Source organism: Theobroma umbraticum, unplaced genomic scaffold (genome assembly GCF_002168275.2).
Source record: "Theobroma umbraticum cultivar Fairchild unplaced genomic scaffold, ASM216827v3 scaffold_204.0, whole genome shotgun sequence".
In the NCBI taxonomy this organism is placed as follows: Eukaryota; Viridiplantae; Streptophyta; class Magnoliopsida; order Malvales; family Malvaceae; genus Theobroma; species Theobroma umbraticum.
The window spans coordinates 2,685,404-2,705,417 of record NW_018397267.1 but is presented as its reverse complement, the minus strand read 5'-3'; the positions used below and the strand labels follow the sequence as shown (position 1 = coordinate 2,705,417).

Here is a 20,014-nt window from a genome sequence, read left to right as displayed (position 1 = left end):
TTAGAAACTAAAAGAAATCAAGAAGGTAGATCAGTGTCTGACCCAAATATAAGGAAACGGAACTCTACTATCAGAATGGAAGCCGAAGACATTTAGAAACTAAGCAAAAAGTTGAGCTTGAATTTTAGAAAGGAGAAAGACAAGGTCATTCAAAGCATTATTGAACAGTGATGGTAGGCCAGGACACGTAGCTGTGGGTGTATGGTGATGATTGCATATTTGACGTTGGGTTGTGTAAGTTGGGTAGGATAGGGTGAGTAAGTTGGATGGTAATTAGCACAGGAAAAAAATTGTATTATTTGGTTTTTTCTTAGTCTCTTTTTGTTGGCTGATTAAGTTTTTGTTGCTAGCTTTCCTGTGCACCGAGGGATGCTAGATTATTATTTTCTATACCCAACTTTGCTTTTGGGCGATGCAATCTATGTTACGGCGCAGCTATTGTTGATCTTGTGGGAGCAGCCGTGTGTTATGCTATTTGCCTTTTCATACCCATGCCAGTTTCAATGCCACAAAGAGTATTCAGTTAAACAAGCTAGAGACATTTAATAGCATGATAGCACTTGGAACCAATAAAATTTTACTTATTAAAAAAAATTAAAAAATTTTAAAAAAATAAAAATATATTAAATTTTTTTTAAAAAATTTTTACGTGAGCGTAACCACTCCGACTAACCTCCTCCCGTTCGCCTCTGGTTAATAAGTAGCTTTTCGTACCCTAAATTCCAGATGCTGGACCACCTGTTACCATAATTTAACATGGACCGTTTTTCGTTATAAATTGTACTATTGTCTTGTGAAAACCAAAGATAAGTTAACCAAGTTCACTTTCAAAAGTTGTCCATATCCTTAATCTAATCTTGGTGATGGCTTCATTTCCTTCTCTCTGTTTATCCAAGCAACAATTGATTAGCATTCTTCTTCTCATTACTGTCTTCTCACGTGTGAGTGGAAGGGGATACTACAAATCAATTATCAGCTTAGGAGATTCCTTCTCTGATACTGGAAACTTGGTCATACCTTCACAAGCCGATAAACCTCCTGCTGCCTTTCCACCATATGGAGAGACATTCTTTAATCAACCGACAGGGCGATTTTCTGATGGTCGTTTAGTCATTGATTTCTTCGGTAACATGTCTGATTTGAACATGAATAGACACTTCAATTTTGGGACACAAAATTTTATATTTTAATTGATAATGATCTTTTGAGTTTTGCTTTTGCCTGGTTTTGTAGCTCAGAATTTCGGACTTCCATTGGTACCACCATATTTGGAGCTGGTAAAGGAAGAAACCAAACGTTTTTGAAGGGTGTAAATTTTGCTGTGGCGGGTGCCACAGCTCTTGATAATGCATTTCTGGCACAGAAGGGAATCATAAATCCAGTCACAAACGTTTCTTTGGGAGTTCAAGTGGCTTTGTTCAAAAAATTATTGCCATCTCTTGCTCGTCATATTCAGGAGGCAAGTATTTCCTGTGTTGGTGTAGTTTTAGACATAGCCATTCCTCATAGATGGACTTCAGCCTTCAATATATATAGTTTTCCTATAAAATAACCAAATATATCATCTCCAACTATGGCCAAGTACTTACTGTCAGAATTACCGTATCATTTGACAAAGGATTATTATTCACGAACTAATGATATCAGTTACATATTTTACATGCGATGATGATTCACAGAATGCAATGAACTCCTTGAAAACTCCTTGATTCTCATGGGAGAGATTGGTGGAAATGATTTCAACTTTGCATTTTTTGAAGGGATTACGACTGAAGTGATTCAAGGATTGGTCCCTGATGTTATCAATGCCATTTCTTCAGCAATTCAGGTAAGAACCTTGGACTTGGAGTAAAACAGCCAGAGTAAACTCTTGTGCTGATGTTTAATTAGTCAGTATACAATGAACAAGGGTTGCGTCCACCAAGCATTGCAGGCAAATTTCCAAAAAATATCTACTGCATTTTGGGAATAATTATTAAAGGGTGTTTCCTTTTAATACAATGTTGTAGGAGTTAATCAAGCTGGGGGCAGCGACAATTCTGGTTCCAGGAAATCTACCAATCGGATGTCTGCCAATCTATCTAACGCGTTTCCAGACGTCTAATAAGCAAGATTATGGCCGCTCTACCGGCTGTCTGAACTGGCTAAACGACTTCTCCCAGTACTATAAGGGAATGCTTAAAAACGAACTAAACAAAATCCAAAAGCTTCATCCTCGTGCCAACTTTGTTTATGCAGATTATCATCAGGCTGCAATAACCTTCTATCGTTCTCCAAGGCAGTTTGGGACTTTCCTTGTCTTAATTAACCTTACATTATTTCACTATGAACCTGATAAAATAAATCATATGTAGTTTACTATCAGCTTAATCTTGTTTCTCTCCAGGATTTAATAGCACTCTTACTGCATGCTGTGGAGGGGGAGGTCCATACAATTTTAACTTCTTGTTAGGTTGCGGTAGTCCAGGCAGGACATCCTGTGGTGATCCTTCCTCGTATGTTAGCTGGGATGGTATCCATCTCACAGAAGCAACATGTGGATTGATTTCCAAGGCGCTTTTGGATGGCTCGAGTACCATTCCTCGGCTCAAGATCCCATGTGCCTCATCATCTGCTGCAAGTGATTAGCATAAGATCCAAGCATAGCCTTTGCCAATAAAATATGCTTTTCCTTCTTGCATTTCGATGCGTGCCTTGTAATCTCTGGTACATTGTCCTACGCATTGTACTATGCATTCTCTTAAGAAATAAATATATATACGTTGCTTTTCACACTCATTCTGAAGTGCCCGATATTGCTTTGTTTTCCTTTTTTTTTACTAAAATACAAAACAAGCTCTTATATGATTTTTTTTATTTGTTAATGTTACACGACAATGATTTATCCTAATTAGTAAAATTTTCATCCAAATAAAAATTCAATTGATTATAAATAGTAATTAATTAAAAACGCAATTGATTGCAATAAAAAGATAAAAAAAAAAAAGAACTCATATAATAACATATTTTGTATTTTAACCAAACCAAAAGAAAAAATACAGAAGCATAGCTTATAGCTTATAGCTCATTTGCTTCACCATTTAAGGACTTTTCCTATTTCTCTCTTTTGGGTATCCGTCATTTTCTTCTCCATAGTGACCGCACTTCCCCTCGTTCAAGGTAATTCGTCCAAATGCCTACCCTTTATTTTGCAGGATTTGACTATCTGGCTATTCATGCTTTGTTTTCTGCATTTGTCAAGGTATATTTCTTCTTGTATAGTCTCCATCCCTTCAGCATTGCCTTATTTAATCATCAGAAGGCACTATCAGCAGATTAGTAGAGTTTAGTTTTGGATTACATTTTAATCACTTTACAAACCACACAGCAAAATACAATATCTGTCGGATGAAAGCAAAACTATAAAGTGCAACACAAAACCAGGAATCTTGAATGTGAGAATCTTCTAATTAATCCACTTAATTTTGGTTGGCAAACTTGATTCCCTTCTCAATAGACGCTTTGAGCTCTGGCTTGAGTTTCTCAAGACTCTGTTTTTCAAATTCAGAAAGTAGACCAAGTCCATAGACTTTCTCAACACCATTCTTTCCCAGCTTTACCTGTGGTTTTGATATGCAAAATTGAGCTTAGATAAACAAGTCAAAAGGATCATCCACCCAGATAAATAAAACTAAACAAATATATACAAACAAGATTAGCAATTAGGCATTCCTCTGCAGTTAATTAATAGCAATATGACATGGATTTCTGCATAAGTCCCACTACAAGAGTTCTAATCTATAGTTTAAGACAATAATGCACAACCTACTGATCCCAACTATCCAATGATTTCACACATCAGATTTGAACATTTCAACAACATTTCCTGAAATCAGCAACTTAACTTTTGCAAAAATACAGTAGTCTAAAGTCATTTGGTCTCAGTAATTGGCATTATTTTTTACACCCACTTGGTAGTTAATTATCAAAGATAACAGAAGATATGGTACAATTAGATTCAATAATGATGTGTTGATCTTGAAACTTCTAGAAATAATCAATTTTCCATGAAGTCAAGTTTAAGCTCTAACAAATAAATGAATATTAAACTTATAAACTAAAAAGGATTTTCTTGCTATCTAATTTTAAACGATCAAGGATTCAAGATCATAAGTTCAACTGCATTGGCCAAGATAAACATTGCAACCCAAAGAAAGTAGCAGTTCATGAGATGCCATAGAGATTGATAGTTATCTTGACATCGTAAACATGCTCATATTTAGATGAAATCTATTGAAATATAATTGCCTAACATTTTGACGATATAAAGGTAATTTATATGTCAGGAACTCACGGCCATTAAATTATCTTTATGAGTCACACTTGTCTTTACCAAACAAAAGATAACAAAATAAACACCACAAAAGTTCCAATAACTTTTATCTAGTCACCTGGGAGGCAAAGAAAGGTAATTCTGTGACACTCGATTGCACAAAAGAACACTCAACAACGTCTGGGACTCCATTAAGCCCCTTTATGCAAGCATCAGCGAAAACAGCTCCAGCATAGCTGCAGCAGATATGATCAATTAGTTTTCAACAGCATATATATTCAATTCAAATTTCTTGGAAAGCTTCAGTACCAAAAAGAGCTTCCAACCCCTATTCTGCTTGTTTCTGGAGATTAAAGGATCATGAGTAAACCAGAACCTTCAAGAGCTCATGCAGCTAAAATATATGGTGGAAGAGAAGCATTCTGCTACTTAAGTACACGTGCTAGAACACGGTAAGATTATCTTTTATATGCACCTGCATCTAACACAAGCAATGACTTCTGGCCATGGCAATCTCTCACCTCAACGTATAATACTAACTCCCCAAAGATGGCACAAGTTATTTACTAACTCCCAGCAGTCGTTTATTCTTCCAGGAATAATCACTAAATGGGTAAAGTGATAGTAGACAATTGATTACCAGTCAAAAAATCATCCCAAAACGACTGCTGTAATTACTTACGCCATTGATAGTGTTGCAGATCCCTTTCCAGCTTTTGCTTCAACAACTTCTGTTCCTCCATCCTGTGTTCTCTTAGTAAGAGCTTCTATGTCATCATCAGGCAAGTTGGCTTTTGGTGTGGCCTATTCATTCATATATAAACAATAAAATTGATAAACTTAAACAGCCACAATTAAATTTGAAGAGCAAAAAATCCAATTCGAAAAATAGAAAAACCAAGTACAAGCAAAACACACACCACATATGGAAAAAGGGAGAGACCTGAGAAAAGAGTGGGAGGATAGTGATGCCAGCATGGCCACCGATTACCGGTACATCAACATCTGCATAAGCAAAAAACAAGGCCAATAGCAGGAGTCATTTTTCCCTGAATACTATAAATTTTCTATGTGTTCTTGCATTTTATTGGCAACATGATAAAGTATAAATAAGGGATCCACAAAGAACGCGAAGCAAGAAGATAAACAATACCAGCCACTGGCACTTTAGCCTTTCCGGCATAGAAAGTTTTAGCCCTGACCACATCAAGTGTAGTCACACCAAATAGCTTCTTCTCATCATAGGTCCCTGCTTTTTTGAAAACCTCAGCAGCAATTGGGACTGTTGAATTCACTGGATTGCTTATCATATTGACCAGCGCCTAACCCAAAACAAATTACAAATTCATGAGCATATTACAGGCAAGATATAACCAGGGGAGAAAAAGTGAGGGACTCACATTGGGACAATATTTAGCAATGGCTACGCATAAGGATTTCACTATTCCAGCATTGATGTTGAAAAGATCATCACGGGTCATTCCAGGCTTTCTTGGAACGCCCGCAGGAATAATCACAAGGTCAGATCCTTCCAATGATTTACCCAGCTCTTCTTCACCCACATAGCCTGAAACCTAATAGGCAATAAACAAAAAAAAAAGTGAAAAACCTCGTAAAAACTAGAACTTTGAATTGAGAAAACAAGATCCTTTATTCTCCACTAAAGAACAAACTCTATTCAGTCAACATAAGAATAAAGAAGGAGCGATGTAAAGAAAGAAAGAGAAGGAAAAAAGACCTGAGCAGGAGAGTTGATGTGGCTGACATCGGCCGCAACACCGGGAGTATTGGCTATATCGTAAAGAGAAAGGGAAGAGACAAAAGGGTTTAGCTTCATTAGCAGAGCCAGTGGCTGCCCAATGCCCCCTGCCGCTCCTAATATCGCAACTTTCCTTTCAGGGGAGGACCCTGCGTAGTAGTAGGACCGACTCAAGAGATGGGTTGATGCACATGTGCTAGGTGATGCTGCTGTGGCCTTCTTCAACGCAGCCACTGCAGATCCCAACATGGTAATCTTCATTTGGAGTTAGAAGAGAGGAAGACTTGGTAGTTGAGTTTTGCGGAGAAAATGGAATAGGAGAACAGAAGAAATGCAGAGGCTTTGAAAGGAGTGGAGAGGATCACTGAGAAAAGTGAAATAAAGAAAAAAAAAATTGTGGCTTTCGAGGAGTTGGAAGCTGCTAATGAAGTTTTGACATGTGGACATCCAATGAGTTTATACGTATTTTTTGGAGTATTATGTTTACTGAATATTGGAAAATAGTCAGATTGTCTCCAATACTTTCTGCGGTAAAACTTTTTTACATTCAATCGTCTCCTCAGGGAACCACGAAGGCTGGAGAGAGGAGGAAGGGGCACGTTCCTCTGCTGGACAGGGCGGCACCCAATACTTAAAGATCCTATGTGCAACAAAATGCATTGATAGAAAGTGACTGAAACTATGGGAAAACCATCATGGAGTCCAAACGGAAACAGACAATCACTAGAAGAAGGAGATGATAGTTCGCCAACTACAAGAAGGGGCCATGTACAATGTTGTCTTCGTCCTAAATTTTACTGGGTTGGTCTCTTCTATGCCTCCCTTGCATGTTGTGTTTGTACCTTCTTAGGCATATGCAACAGATTCAGGTTTTGAAAGGTACGACAAAGATTTGACTTGACAGTTCAAATTGTACTGTTAAAATTGGAGAACACTATGCAGAGACATGTTTGGAGGAAATCCCATGAAAAGCAATCTTCTAGCGGTTTTTCCTTTTCAGTTTTTGATCCGGTCTTGCCAAGCCGGTTTCCATGCCAATGGGAGTCTCTGCTTCAGATCGAGACTAACAATAACATATGAGTCATATGGTTAATAAAATCCATATTTCCAAAAAAAAAAAAATCCCCAGCGCTCTTGAGGATCATTCTGAAAGCCATTCCAAAAGGATGGCTTGGATTGAAAACAGAAAACTTACATCTGAGCTTTCCACTTTACAGAGATTAGTATTTGGTTAATTTCATGAGACCTCCAAACATTAGATATAGTTAAGGATTTTATGCTTTTACATTTTAACCCCTTCAGATGACAGCTTTATCCTTAATTCTGGTGATGACTTATTTAGGCTGCTCCTGACAGACAACACCTTGTTCACAATCTACTCATTCGTTAGCTCTTTTTGTTCGTACAGATTATTCACCGTGATCGTGTACAAGAAATACAACGGCTCAACATGTCAACATAGAGTAACTAGAATAAAATTGCTGCACTATAATGCAGCAACAAGATTGACAGAAATCTCATCCCCGCCAAGCAATTCTGTCCTCCCATCTTATGTCAAGCTTATAGTGCCTCAAATTTGCCTTCCCCTAAACATTCAGAAATCAACAGCACTACTGAGGATTTGGAGGCCGGCCGTTAGCAGAGCAAACTCTGGATCCCCATTCCAGAAGCTCTTTGCTAGTGTCATCTTTGTGTGCAAAAACTTCAATGAAACATAGTGAATCCCTTTTTGCTCCTGTTGCTGTGGAAATTGCTTCTTTTAGTTCTTCCTCTGTCCGCACCTGCATTTAACAATAGAAATATCAGTCTATGCTTACCGAACAGATGCTCTGCATTAACAGTGGATGCTAATCATTTGAAAAATAAAACTACCATTTGGTTGTAGTTAAGCAAGGCCAAACTTTGGATTTGGAACTTTTGATCAATATATGCATACTCTTGTGATTAGGTCCAGAAATACCTTCAAATTTTCCAGTAACAACAATAAACTTTTTTTGCACTGAACAAGATAATCTAAGAACTATAGCCTAATGCAACAATTAAGTGTTATGATGTATTCTCTTGATTAAGCTATGGCTTGTTGGGCCTTCCATTAATTATGCTAAATTACTAACCTTGGCTGTCCAGCATTTGCCATCACCATTGTGGATGGCATCAACAAGGCCACTGTAATTCCAGTTCTTGATAACATTGTAAGGGCCATCATGAATCTCAACTTCAATCGTATAGCCTCCATTATTGATAAGAAATATAATGCTTCTTTGTCCACATCGGATCATTGTTGAAATATCTTGAGCTGTAACCTGAATAATTGAAGAAAAAAATTTAGTTACCACATTCTTTTTTTATCCAAATGTAGAAGTAAATTATTCGTTATTTGTTAGTTCCAACTTCCAAGCAAATATTGCAGTATATGACTGTCCTAGCCAAGGTTCAGCTTCTCTTATGCTTATCGTAAGTATATGGGGCAACCTTTTTACAAAAAAAAAAAAATTAATTCAGTTGCTTCACAATCATGACAATGAATTGAAACAGCAAAAATTATTTGCATTTTTAGAAACTGCAACCTTTTAGCACAAAGTTCCTTTTCAATATCAATGTTATTTCAAATGTTTGTTGTTACCCCTAAATGTGTCATTGATGTTCTACATAAAAAAGATTATCTCGCCCACCTGGAAACTACCATCACCAATGCAAGCAATCACACGCTTGTCTTTAGCAGCCTGAGCATATCCAAGCGTGGCACCAACTGACCAACCAATGGATCCGTACTGCATCTGGAATTCATAACTGCAAGGAACAAAAAAAAAATTTACCCACTGCATAATAAGCACACGAGTCTTATTCGAAACTCAAAGAAACGTACTATTTCAAATGATCAGGACTTACCCGCAGTTCTCTGGAAGATGGAGCTTCTGACAGTTAAACCATGAGTCTCCAGTTTCAGCAATAACTGCAGATTCTCCACTTAGCATATCCTGTTAAACAAGGTCGACCAATAAATGAGATAATCAAAGTAAATGAAAGAAATAAGAATCAAATGAAGTGTTTGCATCTGGTTATGCATTGTTAAGTCTAAACAATTCACATCATCTCTAAATATCATGGATGTTATACAGATTTAGTTAGAGAAAGAACAAAGGATAAGAATGTGACACCATAAAGCAAGCGTTTCCACCTTTTATAGAAATAAAACCCAAAGCAGTAAGGGTCAACAAGGCATGTCTGACATCCTTCAGTGCATTTGTTAGTTAACCATATTTTATTCCAAATGGAGGCCATCTTAAAGGTCCAATAATGTCATAAGCTCATTCCTTCAGTAATTCTATATTCTAAACTACAATAGTGAAGAGGATATTTTCAAGTCATGACTTTAGTGCCTACCTGAATGTGCCTAAAGAGAACATTGACTCTCAAAGGCTCATCATTTCCAAGCTTCAGAGGCATGCCTGGAGGGATAAAGATTCGTCGATAGTTCTCCACAGCAGTACTATTTCTCTTCAGCTTCTTGGCCAATGCTCTTAAGAAGTCAGTTATGAAAACCCAGCCAAAAGAAGGACCATTGCCTATAGTGACACGATTAGGTTGCACTATGACTGCTTTCTCCTTCTTGACCAGCAAAGAATACCCGACAGAGCTGTAATCATTGAAGATCGGGCCAACAAAAACATAGGCATCAGCAGATTCCACTATCTCCCCACAAAAGCTGGTGCTAACAGCACCCCAGTACGTTCCAATAAAGTGTGGATGGTGTTCTGGCACCAATCCCTTGGCTGAAGGCATTACAGCAATTGGATACCCACTGGCATCTGCAAGCTCTACAAAGGCTTCTTGTGCCTTTGCAACCCTTAATTTAGGTCCACCCACAAGGACAGGCTTCACAGCTTTATTCAGAAAATCAGCAGTAGCTTCCACAGCTGCTTCTAATCCTAATTGATTGCTTACCCTGCATAAAATTGTAAAGAATAAGCATCACAAGCATGTAACTTAATTCCATTCAGGTCTGAAACAATATCTATTTAACAGCCATTATAATGAATGAAAATTTCACTCAGCCATCAAGGGCATTCTTTTAGAGGTCTAGACAAATGGAAAGAAAAGAACGCTACTAATTCTTTTTATGAATGCTATACGATACTTTGCTCTATGCATAGCACAATTGTGATACATGTATATAGCATCTAATAGTACAAAGAAGACCTGTAAATTTGGCTAAAGCTAGAATAAGTCCTACTACTTCCTCACAATAAGCTTTGGATAGCTTTCCAACAAAAACTGCCTCTGCCCGGTTATGGCTAAGGCTATCTCTAGGCCCCTCAGAACGGTACCCCATATCATAGAACACCTCTGTTCTTTTATTCAAATTTCAATATATTTCAACCATTTCCTCTAAATAAACTAATATTTCCCTTTTCTTTTGGCCAGGTTCCTTTCTTAGCTTCAAATAGCCTCCATTCATCAAATAAAATACATGGTAAGCAGGTTATAATAGTCACAACTCTTGGCAACCTTCTGGAAGCATATGAATTATTCCTCTTGAGGATGAATAAAACACAAGCACTCATTTGCCAATTGCACATTTCAATAATGTGAATGAATTAAATGCCTCAAAATATACCACAAGCAATGTGATGAGAACTCAGGGAAAGACTACTCTGATTCAAGGGAAGGGCTAATACAGTTATGTAAGAAGTCAGAAAAAAACTTTACTTTGGAGCAAGAAAGAAGGGCACTGGCTCTCTAGCAAAAGTTGGATGAGGAATTCCGGGCAAATTACAGCTGATACTAATGTAAACCGGCTTACTTTCCTTCAAAGCTGTGGATATTGCAGTATCTATTAGCTCATGTGCGTCATCCAAGTTATTCACCACCGCCTGTCAAATCAGATCACCACCACACCATCGTTAATTTATGAACTTAGTCTAATATCAAACAAGTTACAGAAGCCACAAAAATTACAACCAAAATAACCAAATATTTATATCTGCTAAATTGCACAAAGACATCATATTTATTATGAACATCTACAACATTATTAAAAGGAAGTCCCAAAAGGGGCTTCCTCATTTTGCCACGTACAAGGCTTAAAGAGGGATTTTAAAGCTCTAACAGGATGTCTTCAAGAAGGGGCTTTAGAGCTCTAACAAATTTTCACAAAAAAATTTTAAATTGCCCAAGCGTGAGAGTACAATTCAAAATTAAAAAATGTTCCTTAACAATTCTATCAGAGTACAATAGTAGACTCTAAAACAAAGAAAAAAAGAGTTGGTGACAAATTTGAAAAAAAAAACAAAAGAAGAAGATGAATTTACAACAAGTACCCACAACAGGGTTAGATTTTGTTTTTTTTTTTTTTGGGTCTTTTCTAACAGAAAAAAAAAATAAAAACAAAAACAAAAAGAGTTAGACTCAGTCTAGGTAAAACTTTTGTAAAACAAAACAACTACAAAAGTTTAATCTTGGAGAAAGAGATAGAGAAATATCCCCAGCTTATCTGGTAATTCTACTTCCTCTATTTTAGAAGAGAAAGAAAAAAGATGTCGAAGCAAAGAGCGGTGCAAAGAGACCGTGTGCCAAGCACGGGTCATACGCTAGTAACTGAAAATGTAGCCTTTAACTTACTTGGGCACAGGTGATCGTTTGAAAGCACCTCAGTTCTTGGCTAAAATCAGGCAACCCAATAGTATGATGCAAGATTCGGTTGGTCCCGTAGTCATTAGAATTAGGCCCTCCAACTATGCAAATCACTGGCAAATTCTCACTATAAGCACCAGCAATTGCGTTAAGCACGCTGAGGCCCCCAACAGTGAAAGTCACCACGCAGGCTCCCACGCCTTTAGAACGGGCGTAGCCATCCGCTGCATATCCGGCGTTAAGCTCATTGCAGCATCCGATCAAGTTCAGCTCAGGTTCTGCTATAAGGTGATCCAAGAGAGTCAAGTTGAAATCGCCAGGAACTGAGAACACGTCCTTCACACCAATCTCCACGAGCCGCCTTGCCAGGTGGCGTCCTAGGGTGCCACACGAGGCACCTCCACGGACCGGTGGAGGTAAGGAAGTGGGATGAGCTGATGAACCGATTTTATTACCAGCCTCCATGCAGTAAAAGCTTTTGTACTAAAATGATTAAAAAAAAAGGAAGAGGTGGGAACTCTATGAAATGAGTGTTGTTTAGAAACTATTGAAAATGAATTAACTTGGTGGGTTTTTAAAGGCTTTGAAGGAGGTATTAATACAAGTTCTTCTGAAGAGAAAGCGGGTTTGATTAACAATGGGCTGATGACGAGGAAAAAGTCATGTTCATTGGCTAGGCTTTGGTGGGTTTTAGAGTTAAAAAGCAAAGCAGGATTAAGTGAAAACCAGGTTTAGGTTTCTCTACTGCCTCATTTGTGGTATAGCTGTCGGTTTGGAACTGTGATTTTGATTATTTTAAGGTTTTGGGTGGGGAACATCAAGGACTTATCTGAGGGAATAATAGTATCGGACATGAAAGGGACCACTAGATTGGAAAACAGGAGCAAGTTGGTCTGGTTTTCCATTACATTTGGCTCTATCGGGTTTCTCAATTCATGGGCACACGTTGAGTCCTAAGAATTGAAAACTCTCGTCATGGGCGATTGTGTTGAATGTATTAGGCTTTGAATATTTGACCGAATTCAGCCTTTGAAGCTTGTACAAGCAAGATGTCTCTTTTATTCAATTGGTCATGTACTGGTTAAAATGAAATTTCACTTGGGTATGGAAATAAATTTACCTTTGGATTTACTTCGTTTGAACTTCTTTTTGTTTTGTCAAGACAAACAGAAATTCTAAATCTGTGAGTCCTTGAACCTACTTGCTCAAGTCACGTGTCTTGCTCTCGGATTATCTGGTATTCTAAGTAGCCACCTAACACAGGCTTCCCGTGCCTTTTCTAGCCCACTGATTTCTTTCCTGTCTTCCCACTCCTACAGATTAAGCCTGATACTATATTTATATTATCTGTTTGCTTAATTTTTTGGAAAGTGAGTATACTACTGGCAAAGCAAGATACCTGATGATTAATGGAGATTACCCCAGAAAGAGCGGTCAGTGGTCAGATTTACTAGTGAAAAGAAAATGAATATAACTGCAAAGACCATATTTAGAATATTCTATTTCTAATCATAGATGTTCCATGCTGGAATTGGGGCTGATAGTAGCAGCCATAGTTGTATATCGATCAAGGCAACAGCAATTATTTTGCAATTTTGACCAATTGACAGAAGTGATAAATTTAACTATCTTTGGAATGTTAACACATTATTAATTGATCAAACTTGAATTAATCTCATATATATGTATCTTATTTTAACAACTCAAGTTTGATTCGTATAGCTAGGTCAAGATTCCATAAATCAAATCACCTTCCCTCCTCACCTTTATTTGACTTTTTTTTCTCAATCGAAAACCCCTTGTTCATCAGTTTACATTTTTAGGCTTTTGAATGGAAGAGCCCAAAAGCTAGAGCAAGTGATTAAGAACTTAGGACTGACTTCAATCCTCCCCGAGAGCCAATTGCTTTTCCTCTAACCTTTAAGAAAATAGTAACAAAATTGTATGCCATGTAATTTCTTTATCTATTGTTTATATAAATTCTGGGTAGTTGATGTTATTGCTATTTGTTTTCGTTATTATTTTTTATCTTCTATTTATTTTTTATTAAAAAATAAAAAGTAATAACAACATCAATTAAACAAGTATCAATATTTTTTATGGGATAAGTGCTCCTGTCATTCATTAGTTAACAAGAGAAAGTGGAAAATTGAATTACATAAAAATTCATAATTAGTAAAGATTGATCACAGAAGAAAAAAACCAGTGCTCCAAAAAATCAACTTGTATAATATATAACCAACATTAATAGAAAACTTTGAACATAAGTTCGGTGAAAATCAAATCAATTTAATTATATTTATATGCTTTACACTTCAATTCTAACAAGGGATCTTAGAGGTGAACCACTTCATGACCAGAGTAGGAGCCTTGATCAAACCCAGTGCAAACTCGACTATGATGGTTACGCACAAGCAACAGGGGCAGATGCACGTCAACACCAACCTGCAGCATCACAGAAACAACCCCATGATAATCAGCTTAAAGGCAGCAGTTAACAGATAAAGAACATATCGACTTTGCATCGAAGAATTGATTCATCAATCTGTAGGAAGCCAGTCTAAAGAAAAAGAGAAAGTCAGACTAACCCTACAATCCAGATGACTATGCCGACTATGGAGATGAGGAGGGATAGGAAGGCGAAGGGCAGACCCAACAGAAAGCCTAAGGGCCTGCATTCACAATCATCACAGCAGCAGCAGCAGCAAGACATATCGGCTTGATCCCAATTCTCTCTGTTTCGTTCTCTTTTCTTGCAGTAGTTGATCTCTTCTGATATAACAATGTTGACGAAGCAGAACAAGAAATAAGACAAGCAAGGCTTTAAATAAAATTTGGTGCTGGCGTATCTATACATGTATGTGCCGTTTACACCATGACAATCCACAATGTTTGAAGGGAGGCGGTGACCAACCAATACCAAATCTCCACGTAATTCTACGACTCTTGTCTGCCCCCATGAGTATTGATTAGCAAGTCTTTTCCTCTGGGGTCACGCCATCGGCAGCTTATGGTTTATTCATTTGTGATTTATATTAAATTTTTGTTCGAATTTTTTACAGCTATACCAAATAGAGCAATGCCAAATTGCGAATCATCGTATCATCAATTGTTAGCATATAGAGGTCGAGCTGTTGTTACTCTTTTTTCTGAACAAAAAAAAAAGGCATGACAAGGCCTAAGATCAAACTGCTGCCATACTTTTGACTGATGAATAAACTACTCGTGGATTAGTTAAGCAGTGTCCATTCAAGCGAAGCTCACATGCTATCTAGATCAATAGAAGCACTCGTACGTGGTCCAATCAGTAAATTTTCTAACACACATTTGCCAAGATTATATGGAAGTTATCCACAGCAGATAATTCACCTATAATCTTTTTGCTCTCTGTTTCTAGTGGAGCAAACCCTTAAGGAATCACAGGAAATGAGGGTTTAGGAGGAGCTGTGCAAAAGTGACGAAGGTACCGCCGGCTACTTGCCTTTGCCGCCCCATGGAGAAGTGCATTTTGGGGCTGCTGTTAAACAATTCGACAAAGAGGAGAGTTAAAACCTGATAGATCAGTCCTTGGAAATGGGCTTGACCCACTTTGCTGAGAGCTTGGGATGCAAAGCAAAGGCATGCCTGGTGGGCCTCAATTGATCATCTCCAAGAGAGTGAAAAAATAGAAAGACTATAAAAGAATATCCTTCCTTCTCAAGGATTAATTTTCAACCAAAAATTTTACAACGTCAATTACCATCCGAATAAAGACATTGATCATACAGAACTTAAGGATTTTAAATAAATAACAATGGATTATCCATGTCTGAAGATTACTAATTAACCTGACTGAATAAATTTGGTCGAGGCCCGCAATTGATATTTGCAATTTCAATGCTTGGTGATCATGAGAATGATGTGGAATTAATCATGGTTGATGTCCAAGAAAAAGGGAGATATGCGCAGAGTACAAGGACTGTGAGGTTTTGTCCTGAAATTTTTATAGAAAGAACCCAGTAAACCCCCTTTAACATTGGCTTGATTAATTATTGTTCGTGAATAACGGATAACTGTATACATTGTTCCATACCCCTAGGCCCTACTCAAGCATTTGGAGCAACTGCATGGGAAATTACCAGCAGAAGCAATGATCATAGAAGCAGGTCAAGCTGAAATAGCTTCAAGAAGATGGAAACTTCAATAACCACACTCAGTCCCTACCCAACTGCAAGCAGTTTCTTTCAATATCCCTCTTACCTTCATTATCTCCCTCAACTCACTTACACCATCCCATTTTCCAGCAGCTGCCAAAGCATTTGATAGTCCAACAAATGCCCCTGGCCTACTATCGGCATTCAACTTAAAAAGTTCATCGGCAGCTATACTTGCCATTTGTGCATCACCGTGCAGCCTGCAAGAACTGAGCAAAGCTGCCCAAACTTCAGAATTAGGCTTCTCAGGCATCCCCATTGCAAGTTCCCATGCTTGATCCAAATGCCCTGCACGTCCCAAAAGGTCAACCATGCAAGCATAGTGCTCCACCTTTGGTTTCATTGAGTAATCTCTCTCCATACTTTCAAAGATTTCACGCCCTTTGGCAAGTAAGCCAGCATGTCCACAAGCAGAGAGAGCGCTAAGGAATGTAACATAATTAGGTTCAACGCAACATTCTTGCATCACATGGAACAGCTCAAGTGCTTCGTTTGGATTTCCATTCTTCCCATATCCATCAATCATCGAGGTCCATGTGAAAACGTTCTTTTCCGGCATGTAGTCAAAAACCCTTCTGGCATCTACAATTTTTCCACATTTTGCATGCATGTCAACAAGAGCACTTCCAATCTTTATGTCCATAAAGTACTCAGTCTTCATTAATTGACCTTGAACTTGTTGACCAATTTCAACTGCCGATAAAACAGAACAAGCCCCAATTACACTAGCAAAAGTCGAAATATTAGGCCAGAAATTCAACCGTTGCATATCAACAAAAACCTTAAGTCCTTTCTTAGCAGTTTCAACTGATTTACTGAAACCTTCAATCATTGCATTGAAAACTACCACATCTTTTTCAATTGTTTTACTAAACACATCTTCAGCCTCCTCTATCAATCCATTATTCATGTATCCAGTGATCAACGCCGTTGAACAAATCACATTCTTTTCCAACATCATATCAAAAATAGTCCTTGCATATCCAACCTTCCCATTCTTCACATACGAGTCAACCAGCGCTGTATAAAGCACTTCATCCGGCTCAACATCCAATTTCACCATCTGGGCATGGGCCACCCTTCCTAAAAGCCGCGGCAACACCACCCTATTACTCCCACAAGCAGACGCCTTTAAAATCATTGAAAATGTGAATCCATCAGGCTTTTCACCCGCATAGACCATTCTACGAACCAAACCAAGTGACTCCTCAACTCTCCCATGTTTAAGGTACCCACCGATCAAATAATTGTACGCACTTAAAGTCTGCTGCGGCAATTCATCGAACATTTGGCTGGCATATTTTAAGCACCCACTTTTCAGATGCAATATAAGGAGTTTGATAGAAACATTTGTATTGGGTGAAAACCCAGATTTTATAATGTGTGTATGGATCTTTTGGCCATGGAAAGGGGTATCTGAGTTAATGAAGTGTTGAAGAGCAGAGGAGAGAGTTGTGGCGGTTGGGTTAGAGAGGTAGTTATGGTGGTTTGGCGAAACAGAATCCTTAGGTGGGACGAGAAAGTTTTGATTGTTGGCTATTGAGAAAATGGACGGTCCGATTGTGGGTAGTCTTCCATTTTTCATTTTCCCATTGATTAATTTCTTGGTAACTGCTTATTTATAACCAGGCACTCAGGCAGGGAGTAGCTTTGGTTTTGCTTGGCAAGGATTCTAGGACTAGGTCCTAGCTCAGTCAACGGCTGGTTAAACTTTCACATTCTTATTGGGCCATAACATTTGTTCCCATGTGGCAATGTTTACTGCTCTTCTATTTTTCTTTTGCTTCTTTAAAATAGGGAAATCTTTTCATACCATAAGAGGAATGACATGGCCAAACTCCACAAGCAAATGATCATTTCCTTGGAAAGCAAACAACGCACGCATGTGAAGCTTTTAGTTTTTATTTGTTTGGATTGCAAATCCACCGTCTTCACCAATACCGGACTATGCCCTTTTAGTGACTGATGGATTGAGACCCTTTTAAGCTTTCTTTTTCTTCTTTAAAGTGGTCACCGGCCATATTGATTTTGTCACTGTATATTAGTACAAGGACGTGTAAATTACTACATAAAAAATACCATGACTTGCTTTGCAAAGTTAACGAATTTTGGGTTTTGCATCATCTCATTCAGGTATTATATCTATATTTCATGCCTTTCTTTTTATTTTCTAAACCCCAGGCCATGGATTGGGGTCATACCAATTTCTGTTCTCAAAACCTACCACAATTATCACAAGAAAAGTCAAGAACAAACTCATTTCAAGTTCAACAGTCCTTTGGGACAATATGAAGTTATATTATATTATATATATATATATATATATATATTGGTAATCCTTAAGTGATGATTATATTTTCTTGTACACTAATATTAAGGCTATAAAATTAGGCAAAATTTGACGGTTAATGAAGAATATGGTAATGAGAATTAAAGCAGCTTTGTTGGCGTGCACAAATAAACAAGTGTTGGACTTTGAACAAACATTAAAATAACATCTTAGTAATTCATGCTCCTCTTTTGATTTTTGAGAAAGAAACAAAACGAGAATAATGCTTTGAATCTCAATAGAGTCCCACATGCTCGATTATATATGATGCTTTTCCTCCCCACCCCTTTTTTTTTAATTTATTTAAAAATGCCCTCTATGCCAGGCATATGATTTGAAAAAGCTGCATGGATTTTATATTATTCAACTACCTTGCTCATGTGATGTAACCTTTTAAAGAATTATTTAGCCAGCATTAATCATTGTTTCTGGTTTGTGTATCTCCTGTGTCTGTCAAGACAAGAGGGGAACAGCAACCCTTCAGACAAGTCATTAAGAGCTGTTGTCGTTGGAAAGGCTTAGTAGCATCATAATAGGACTTGATGATCTCTTTTGCTACGACGGCTATCAAAGTCGGGATTGCATGCTTGCATTAATTCTCATTTCTCTCTTTGATTTCTGTAATTAATTACTAAGATTGGACTACGAATTAATTCACTCTCACATTAATGATGACTAATAATGTAGATTAATTTTAAGAATGTTAACCAGTAAGATGCTTGTTATTTTTTAAATAATGAGAGTTCGAATTCTATTAAATATAAGATACTTGAATCTTATAATTATTCAAATAAAATTTAAAAATATTATCTAAATTTGTAATTACTTGTTAAATATCCAAATCCATTATATATAAAATTTTTTATATATAATATCAAAAAATAAATTTGATTAAATTGATAGGACTATTGATTGTCCAAAAGTATAAACAAGGTTTAATCCATTTTAAAAGCATAGAAAATATTTTATACATATTTATTTATAAAGGAATTTAGGTATCCAAAAAAATGATACTCATATTTTACCCAAATCCTAAATAAATAATAAAATTATTATCCGAATTCGTCAAAAATCTAAATATAAGATACCCATTGTCATGCATCCTTATTAATTTTATGTCATTTGAGGCGTTAATTCAATTATTAAAGTAATCGAAAATTAATAAGTAGGATTCCTTAGATTCTCTCAAAAACTTTCCCCAATGCCTTCTTAATTTAGCCGTGTCTTTTGGCTTTCTGGGAATTACTGTCCTAAACACAGAAATTAAAAGGGATCATGGCAATCGTTTCAACTTTTGTTTCTTGAATTAACACATATGGTGGAGCCCACAAGTAATTTGACTCAGACTCCTTGTCATTTTGCATTTTTGGACCATGTTTTTTTTGTCATTTAGGCTTTCCTTTACAATTACGTATAACTTACAACATTTTTAAAATCAACTCAGCTTTATTAATTCTTTAACCACCTAAACAACTTATTTATTTAATACATACATATATATGTATACTAATATCTTAAATGTCATCCAATATACTTTTTAAAATAATGAATGCTCAATGTTACATGTGTAATAATTAAATATTTTTAATTTGATATAAAAATGATAAGTGATATATTGATTAATGATAATTAATTAATAATTAATATTATAAGTTTATTTAATAAATTTGATTAAATGTAATAAAATAAAATAAATTTATATAAAATTTATTAAATAATTTAATAAAACATTACACCTTCCTTTTGTCGTTGTTTATCATTCCAACTTCCAACTCGTGTGTTTGGTC

General features: G+C 36.9%; 5 protein-coding genes across 5 annotated transcripts; 1 reads left to right on the top strand and 4 right to left on the bottom strand.

Moving 5' to 3' along the window:
* Nucleotides 1-1,573: 1,573 nt before the first annotated feature.
* LOC110424603 (GDSL esterase/lipase At1g28590-like) lies at nucleotides 1,574-2,628 on the top strand. Its single transcript, XM_089784888.1, has 4 exons — nucleotides 1,574-1,646; nucleotides 1,680-1,828; nucleotides 2,010-2,285; nucleotides 2,386-2,628. The coding sequence occupies exons 1-4, from the start codon at nucleotides 1,574-1,576 to the stop codon at nucleotides 2,626-2,628; spliced, it is 741 nt and encodes a 246-aa protein (XP_089641014.1).
* A 358-nt stretch (nucleotides 2,629-2,986) lies between these two features.
* Nucleotides 2,987-6,473, bottom strand: LOC110423865 (malate dehydrogenase, mitochondrial-like). Its single transcript, XM_021438273.2, has 7 exons — nucleotides 6,051-6,473; nucleotides 5,713-5,886; nucleotides 5,466-5,634; nucleotides 5,256-5,317; nucleotides 4,995-5,116; nucleotides 4,431-4,548; nucleotides 2,987-3,599 (listed from the first exon to the last, which is right to left on the bottom strand). The coding sequence occupies exons 1-7, from the start codon at nucleotides 6,330-6,332 to the stop codon at nucleotides 3,459-3,461; spliced, it is 1,068 nt and encodes a 355-aa protein (XP_021293948.1). The 5' UTR covers nucleotides 6,333-6,473; the 3' UTR covers nucleotides 2,987-3,458.
* A 327-nt stretch (nucleotides 6,474-6,800) lies between these two features.
* LOC110423864 (pyruvate decarboxylase 1) lies at nucleotides 6,801-12,470 on the bottom strand. The gene is made up of 7 exons (XM_021438272.2): nucleotides 11,694-12,470; nucleotides 10,782-10,945; nucleotides 9,456-10,017; nucleotides 8,961-9,049; nucleotides 8,744-8,861; nucleotides 8,186-8,374; nucleotides 6,801-7,852 (listed from the first exon to the last, which is right to left on the bottom strand). The coding sequence occupies exons 1-7, from the start codon at nucleotides 12,168-12,170 to the stop codon at nucleotides 7,682-7,684; spliced, it is 1,770 nt and encodes a 589-aa protein (XP_021293947.1). The 5' UTR covers nucleotides 12,171-12,470; the 3' UTR covers nucleotides 6,801-7,681.
* A 1,444-nt stretch (nucleotides 12,471-13,914) lies between these two features.
* LOC110424677 (signaling peptide TAXIMIN 1-like) lies at nucleotides 13,915-14,520 on the bottom strand. Its single transcript, XM_021439296.2, has 2 exons — nucleotides 14,294-14,520; nucleotides 13,915-14,150 (listed from the first exon to the last, which is right to left on the bottom strand). Exons 1-2 carry the CDS (start codon nucleotides 14,416-14,418, stop codon nucleotides 14,027-14,029), a joined length of 249 nt encoding a protein of 82 aa, XP_021294971.1. The 5' UTR covers nucleotides 14,419-14,520; the 3' UTR covers nucleotides 13,915-14,026.
* A 1,093-nt stretch (nucleotides 14,521-15,613) lies between these two features.
* LOC110424224 (Tetratricopeptide repeat (TPR)-like superfamily protein) lies at nucleotides 15,614-17,775 on the bottom strand. Its single transcript, XM_021438757.2, has one exon. The coding sequence runs from the start codon at nucleotides 17,481-17,483 to the stop codon at nucleotides 15,885-15,887; it is 1,599 nt and encodes a 532-aa protein (XP_021294432.1). The 5' UTR covers nucleotides 17,484-17,775; the 3' UTR covers nucleotides 15,614-15,884.
* Between the last annotated feature and the right edge of the window lie 2,239 nt (nucleotides 17,776-20,014).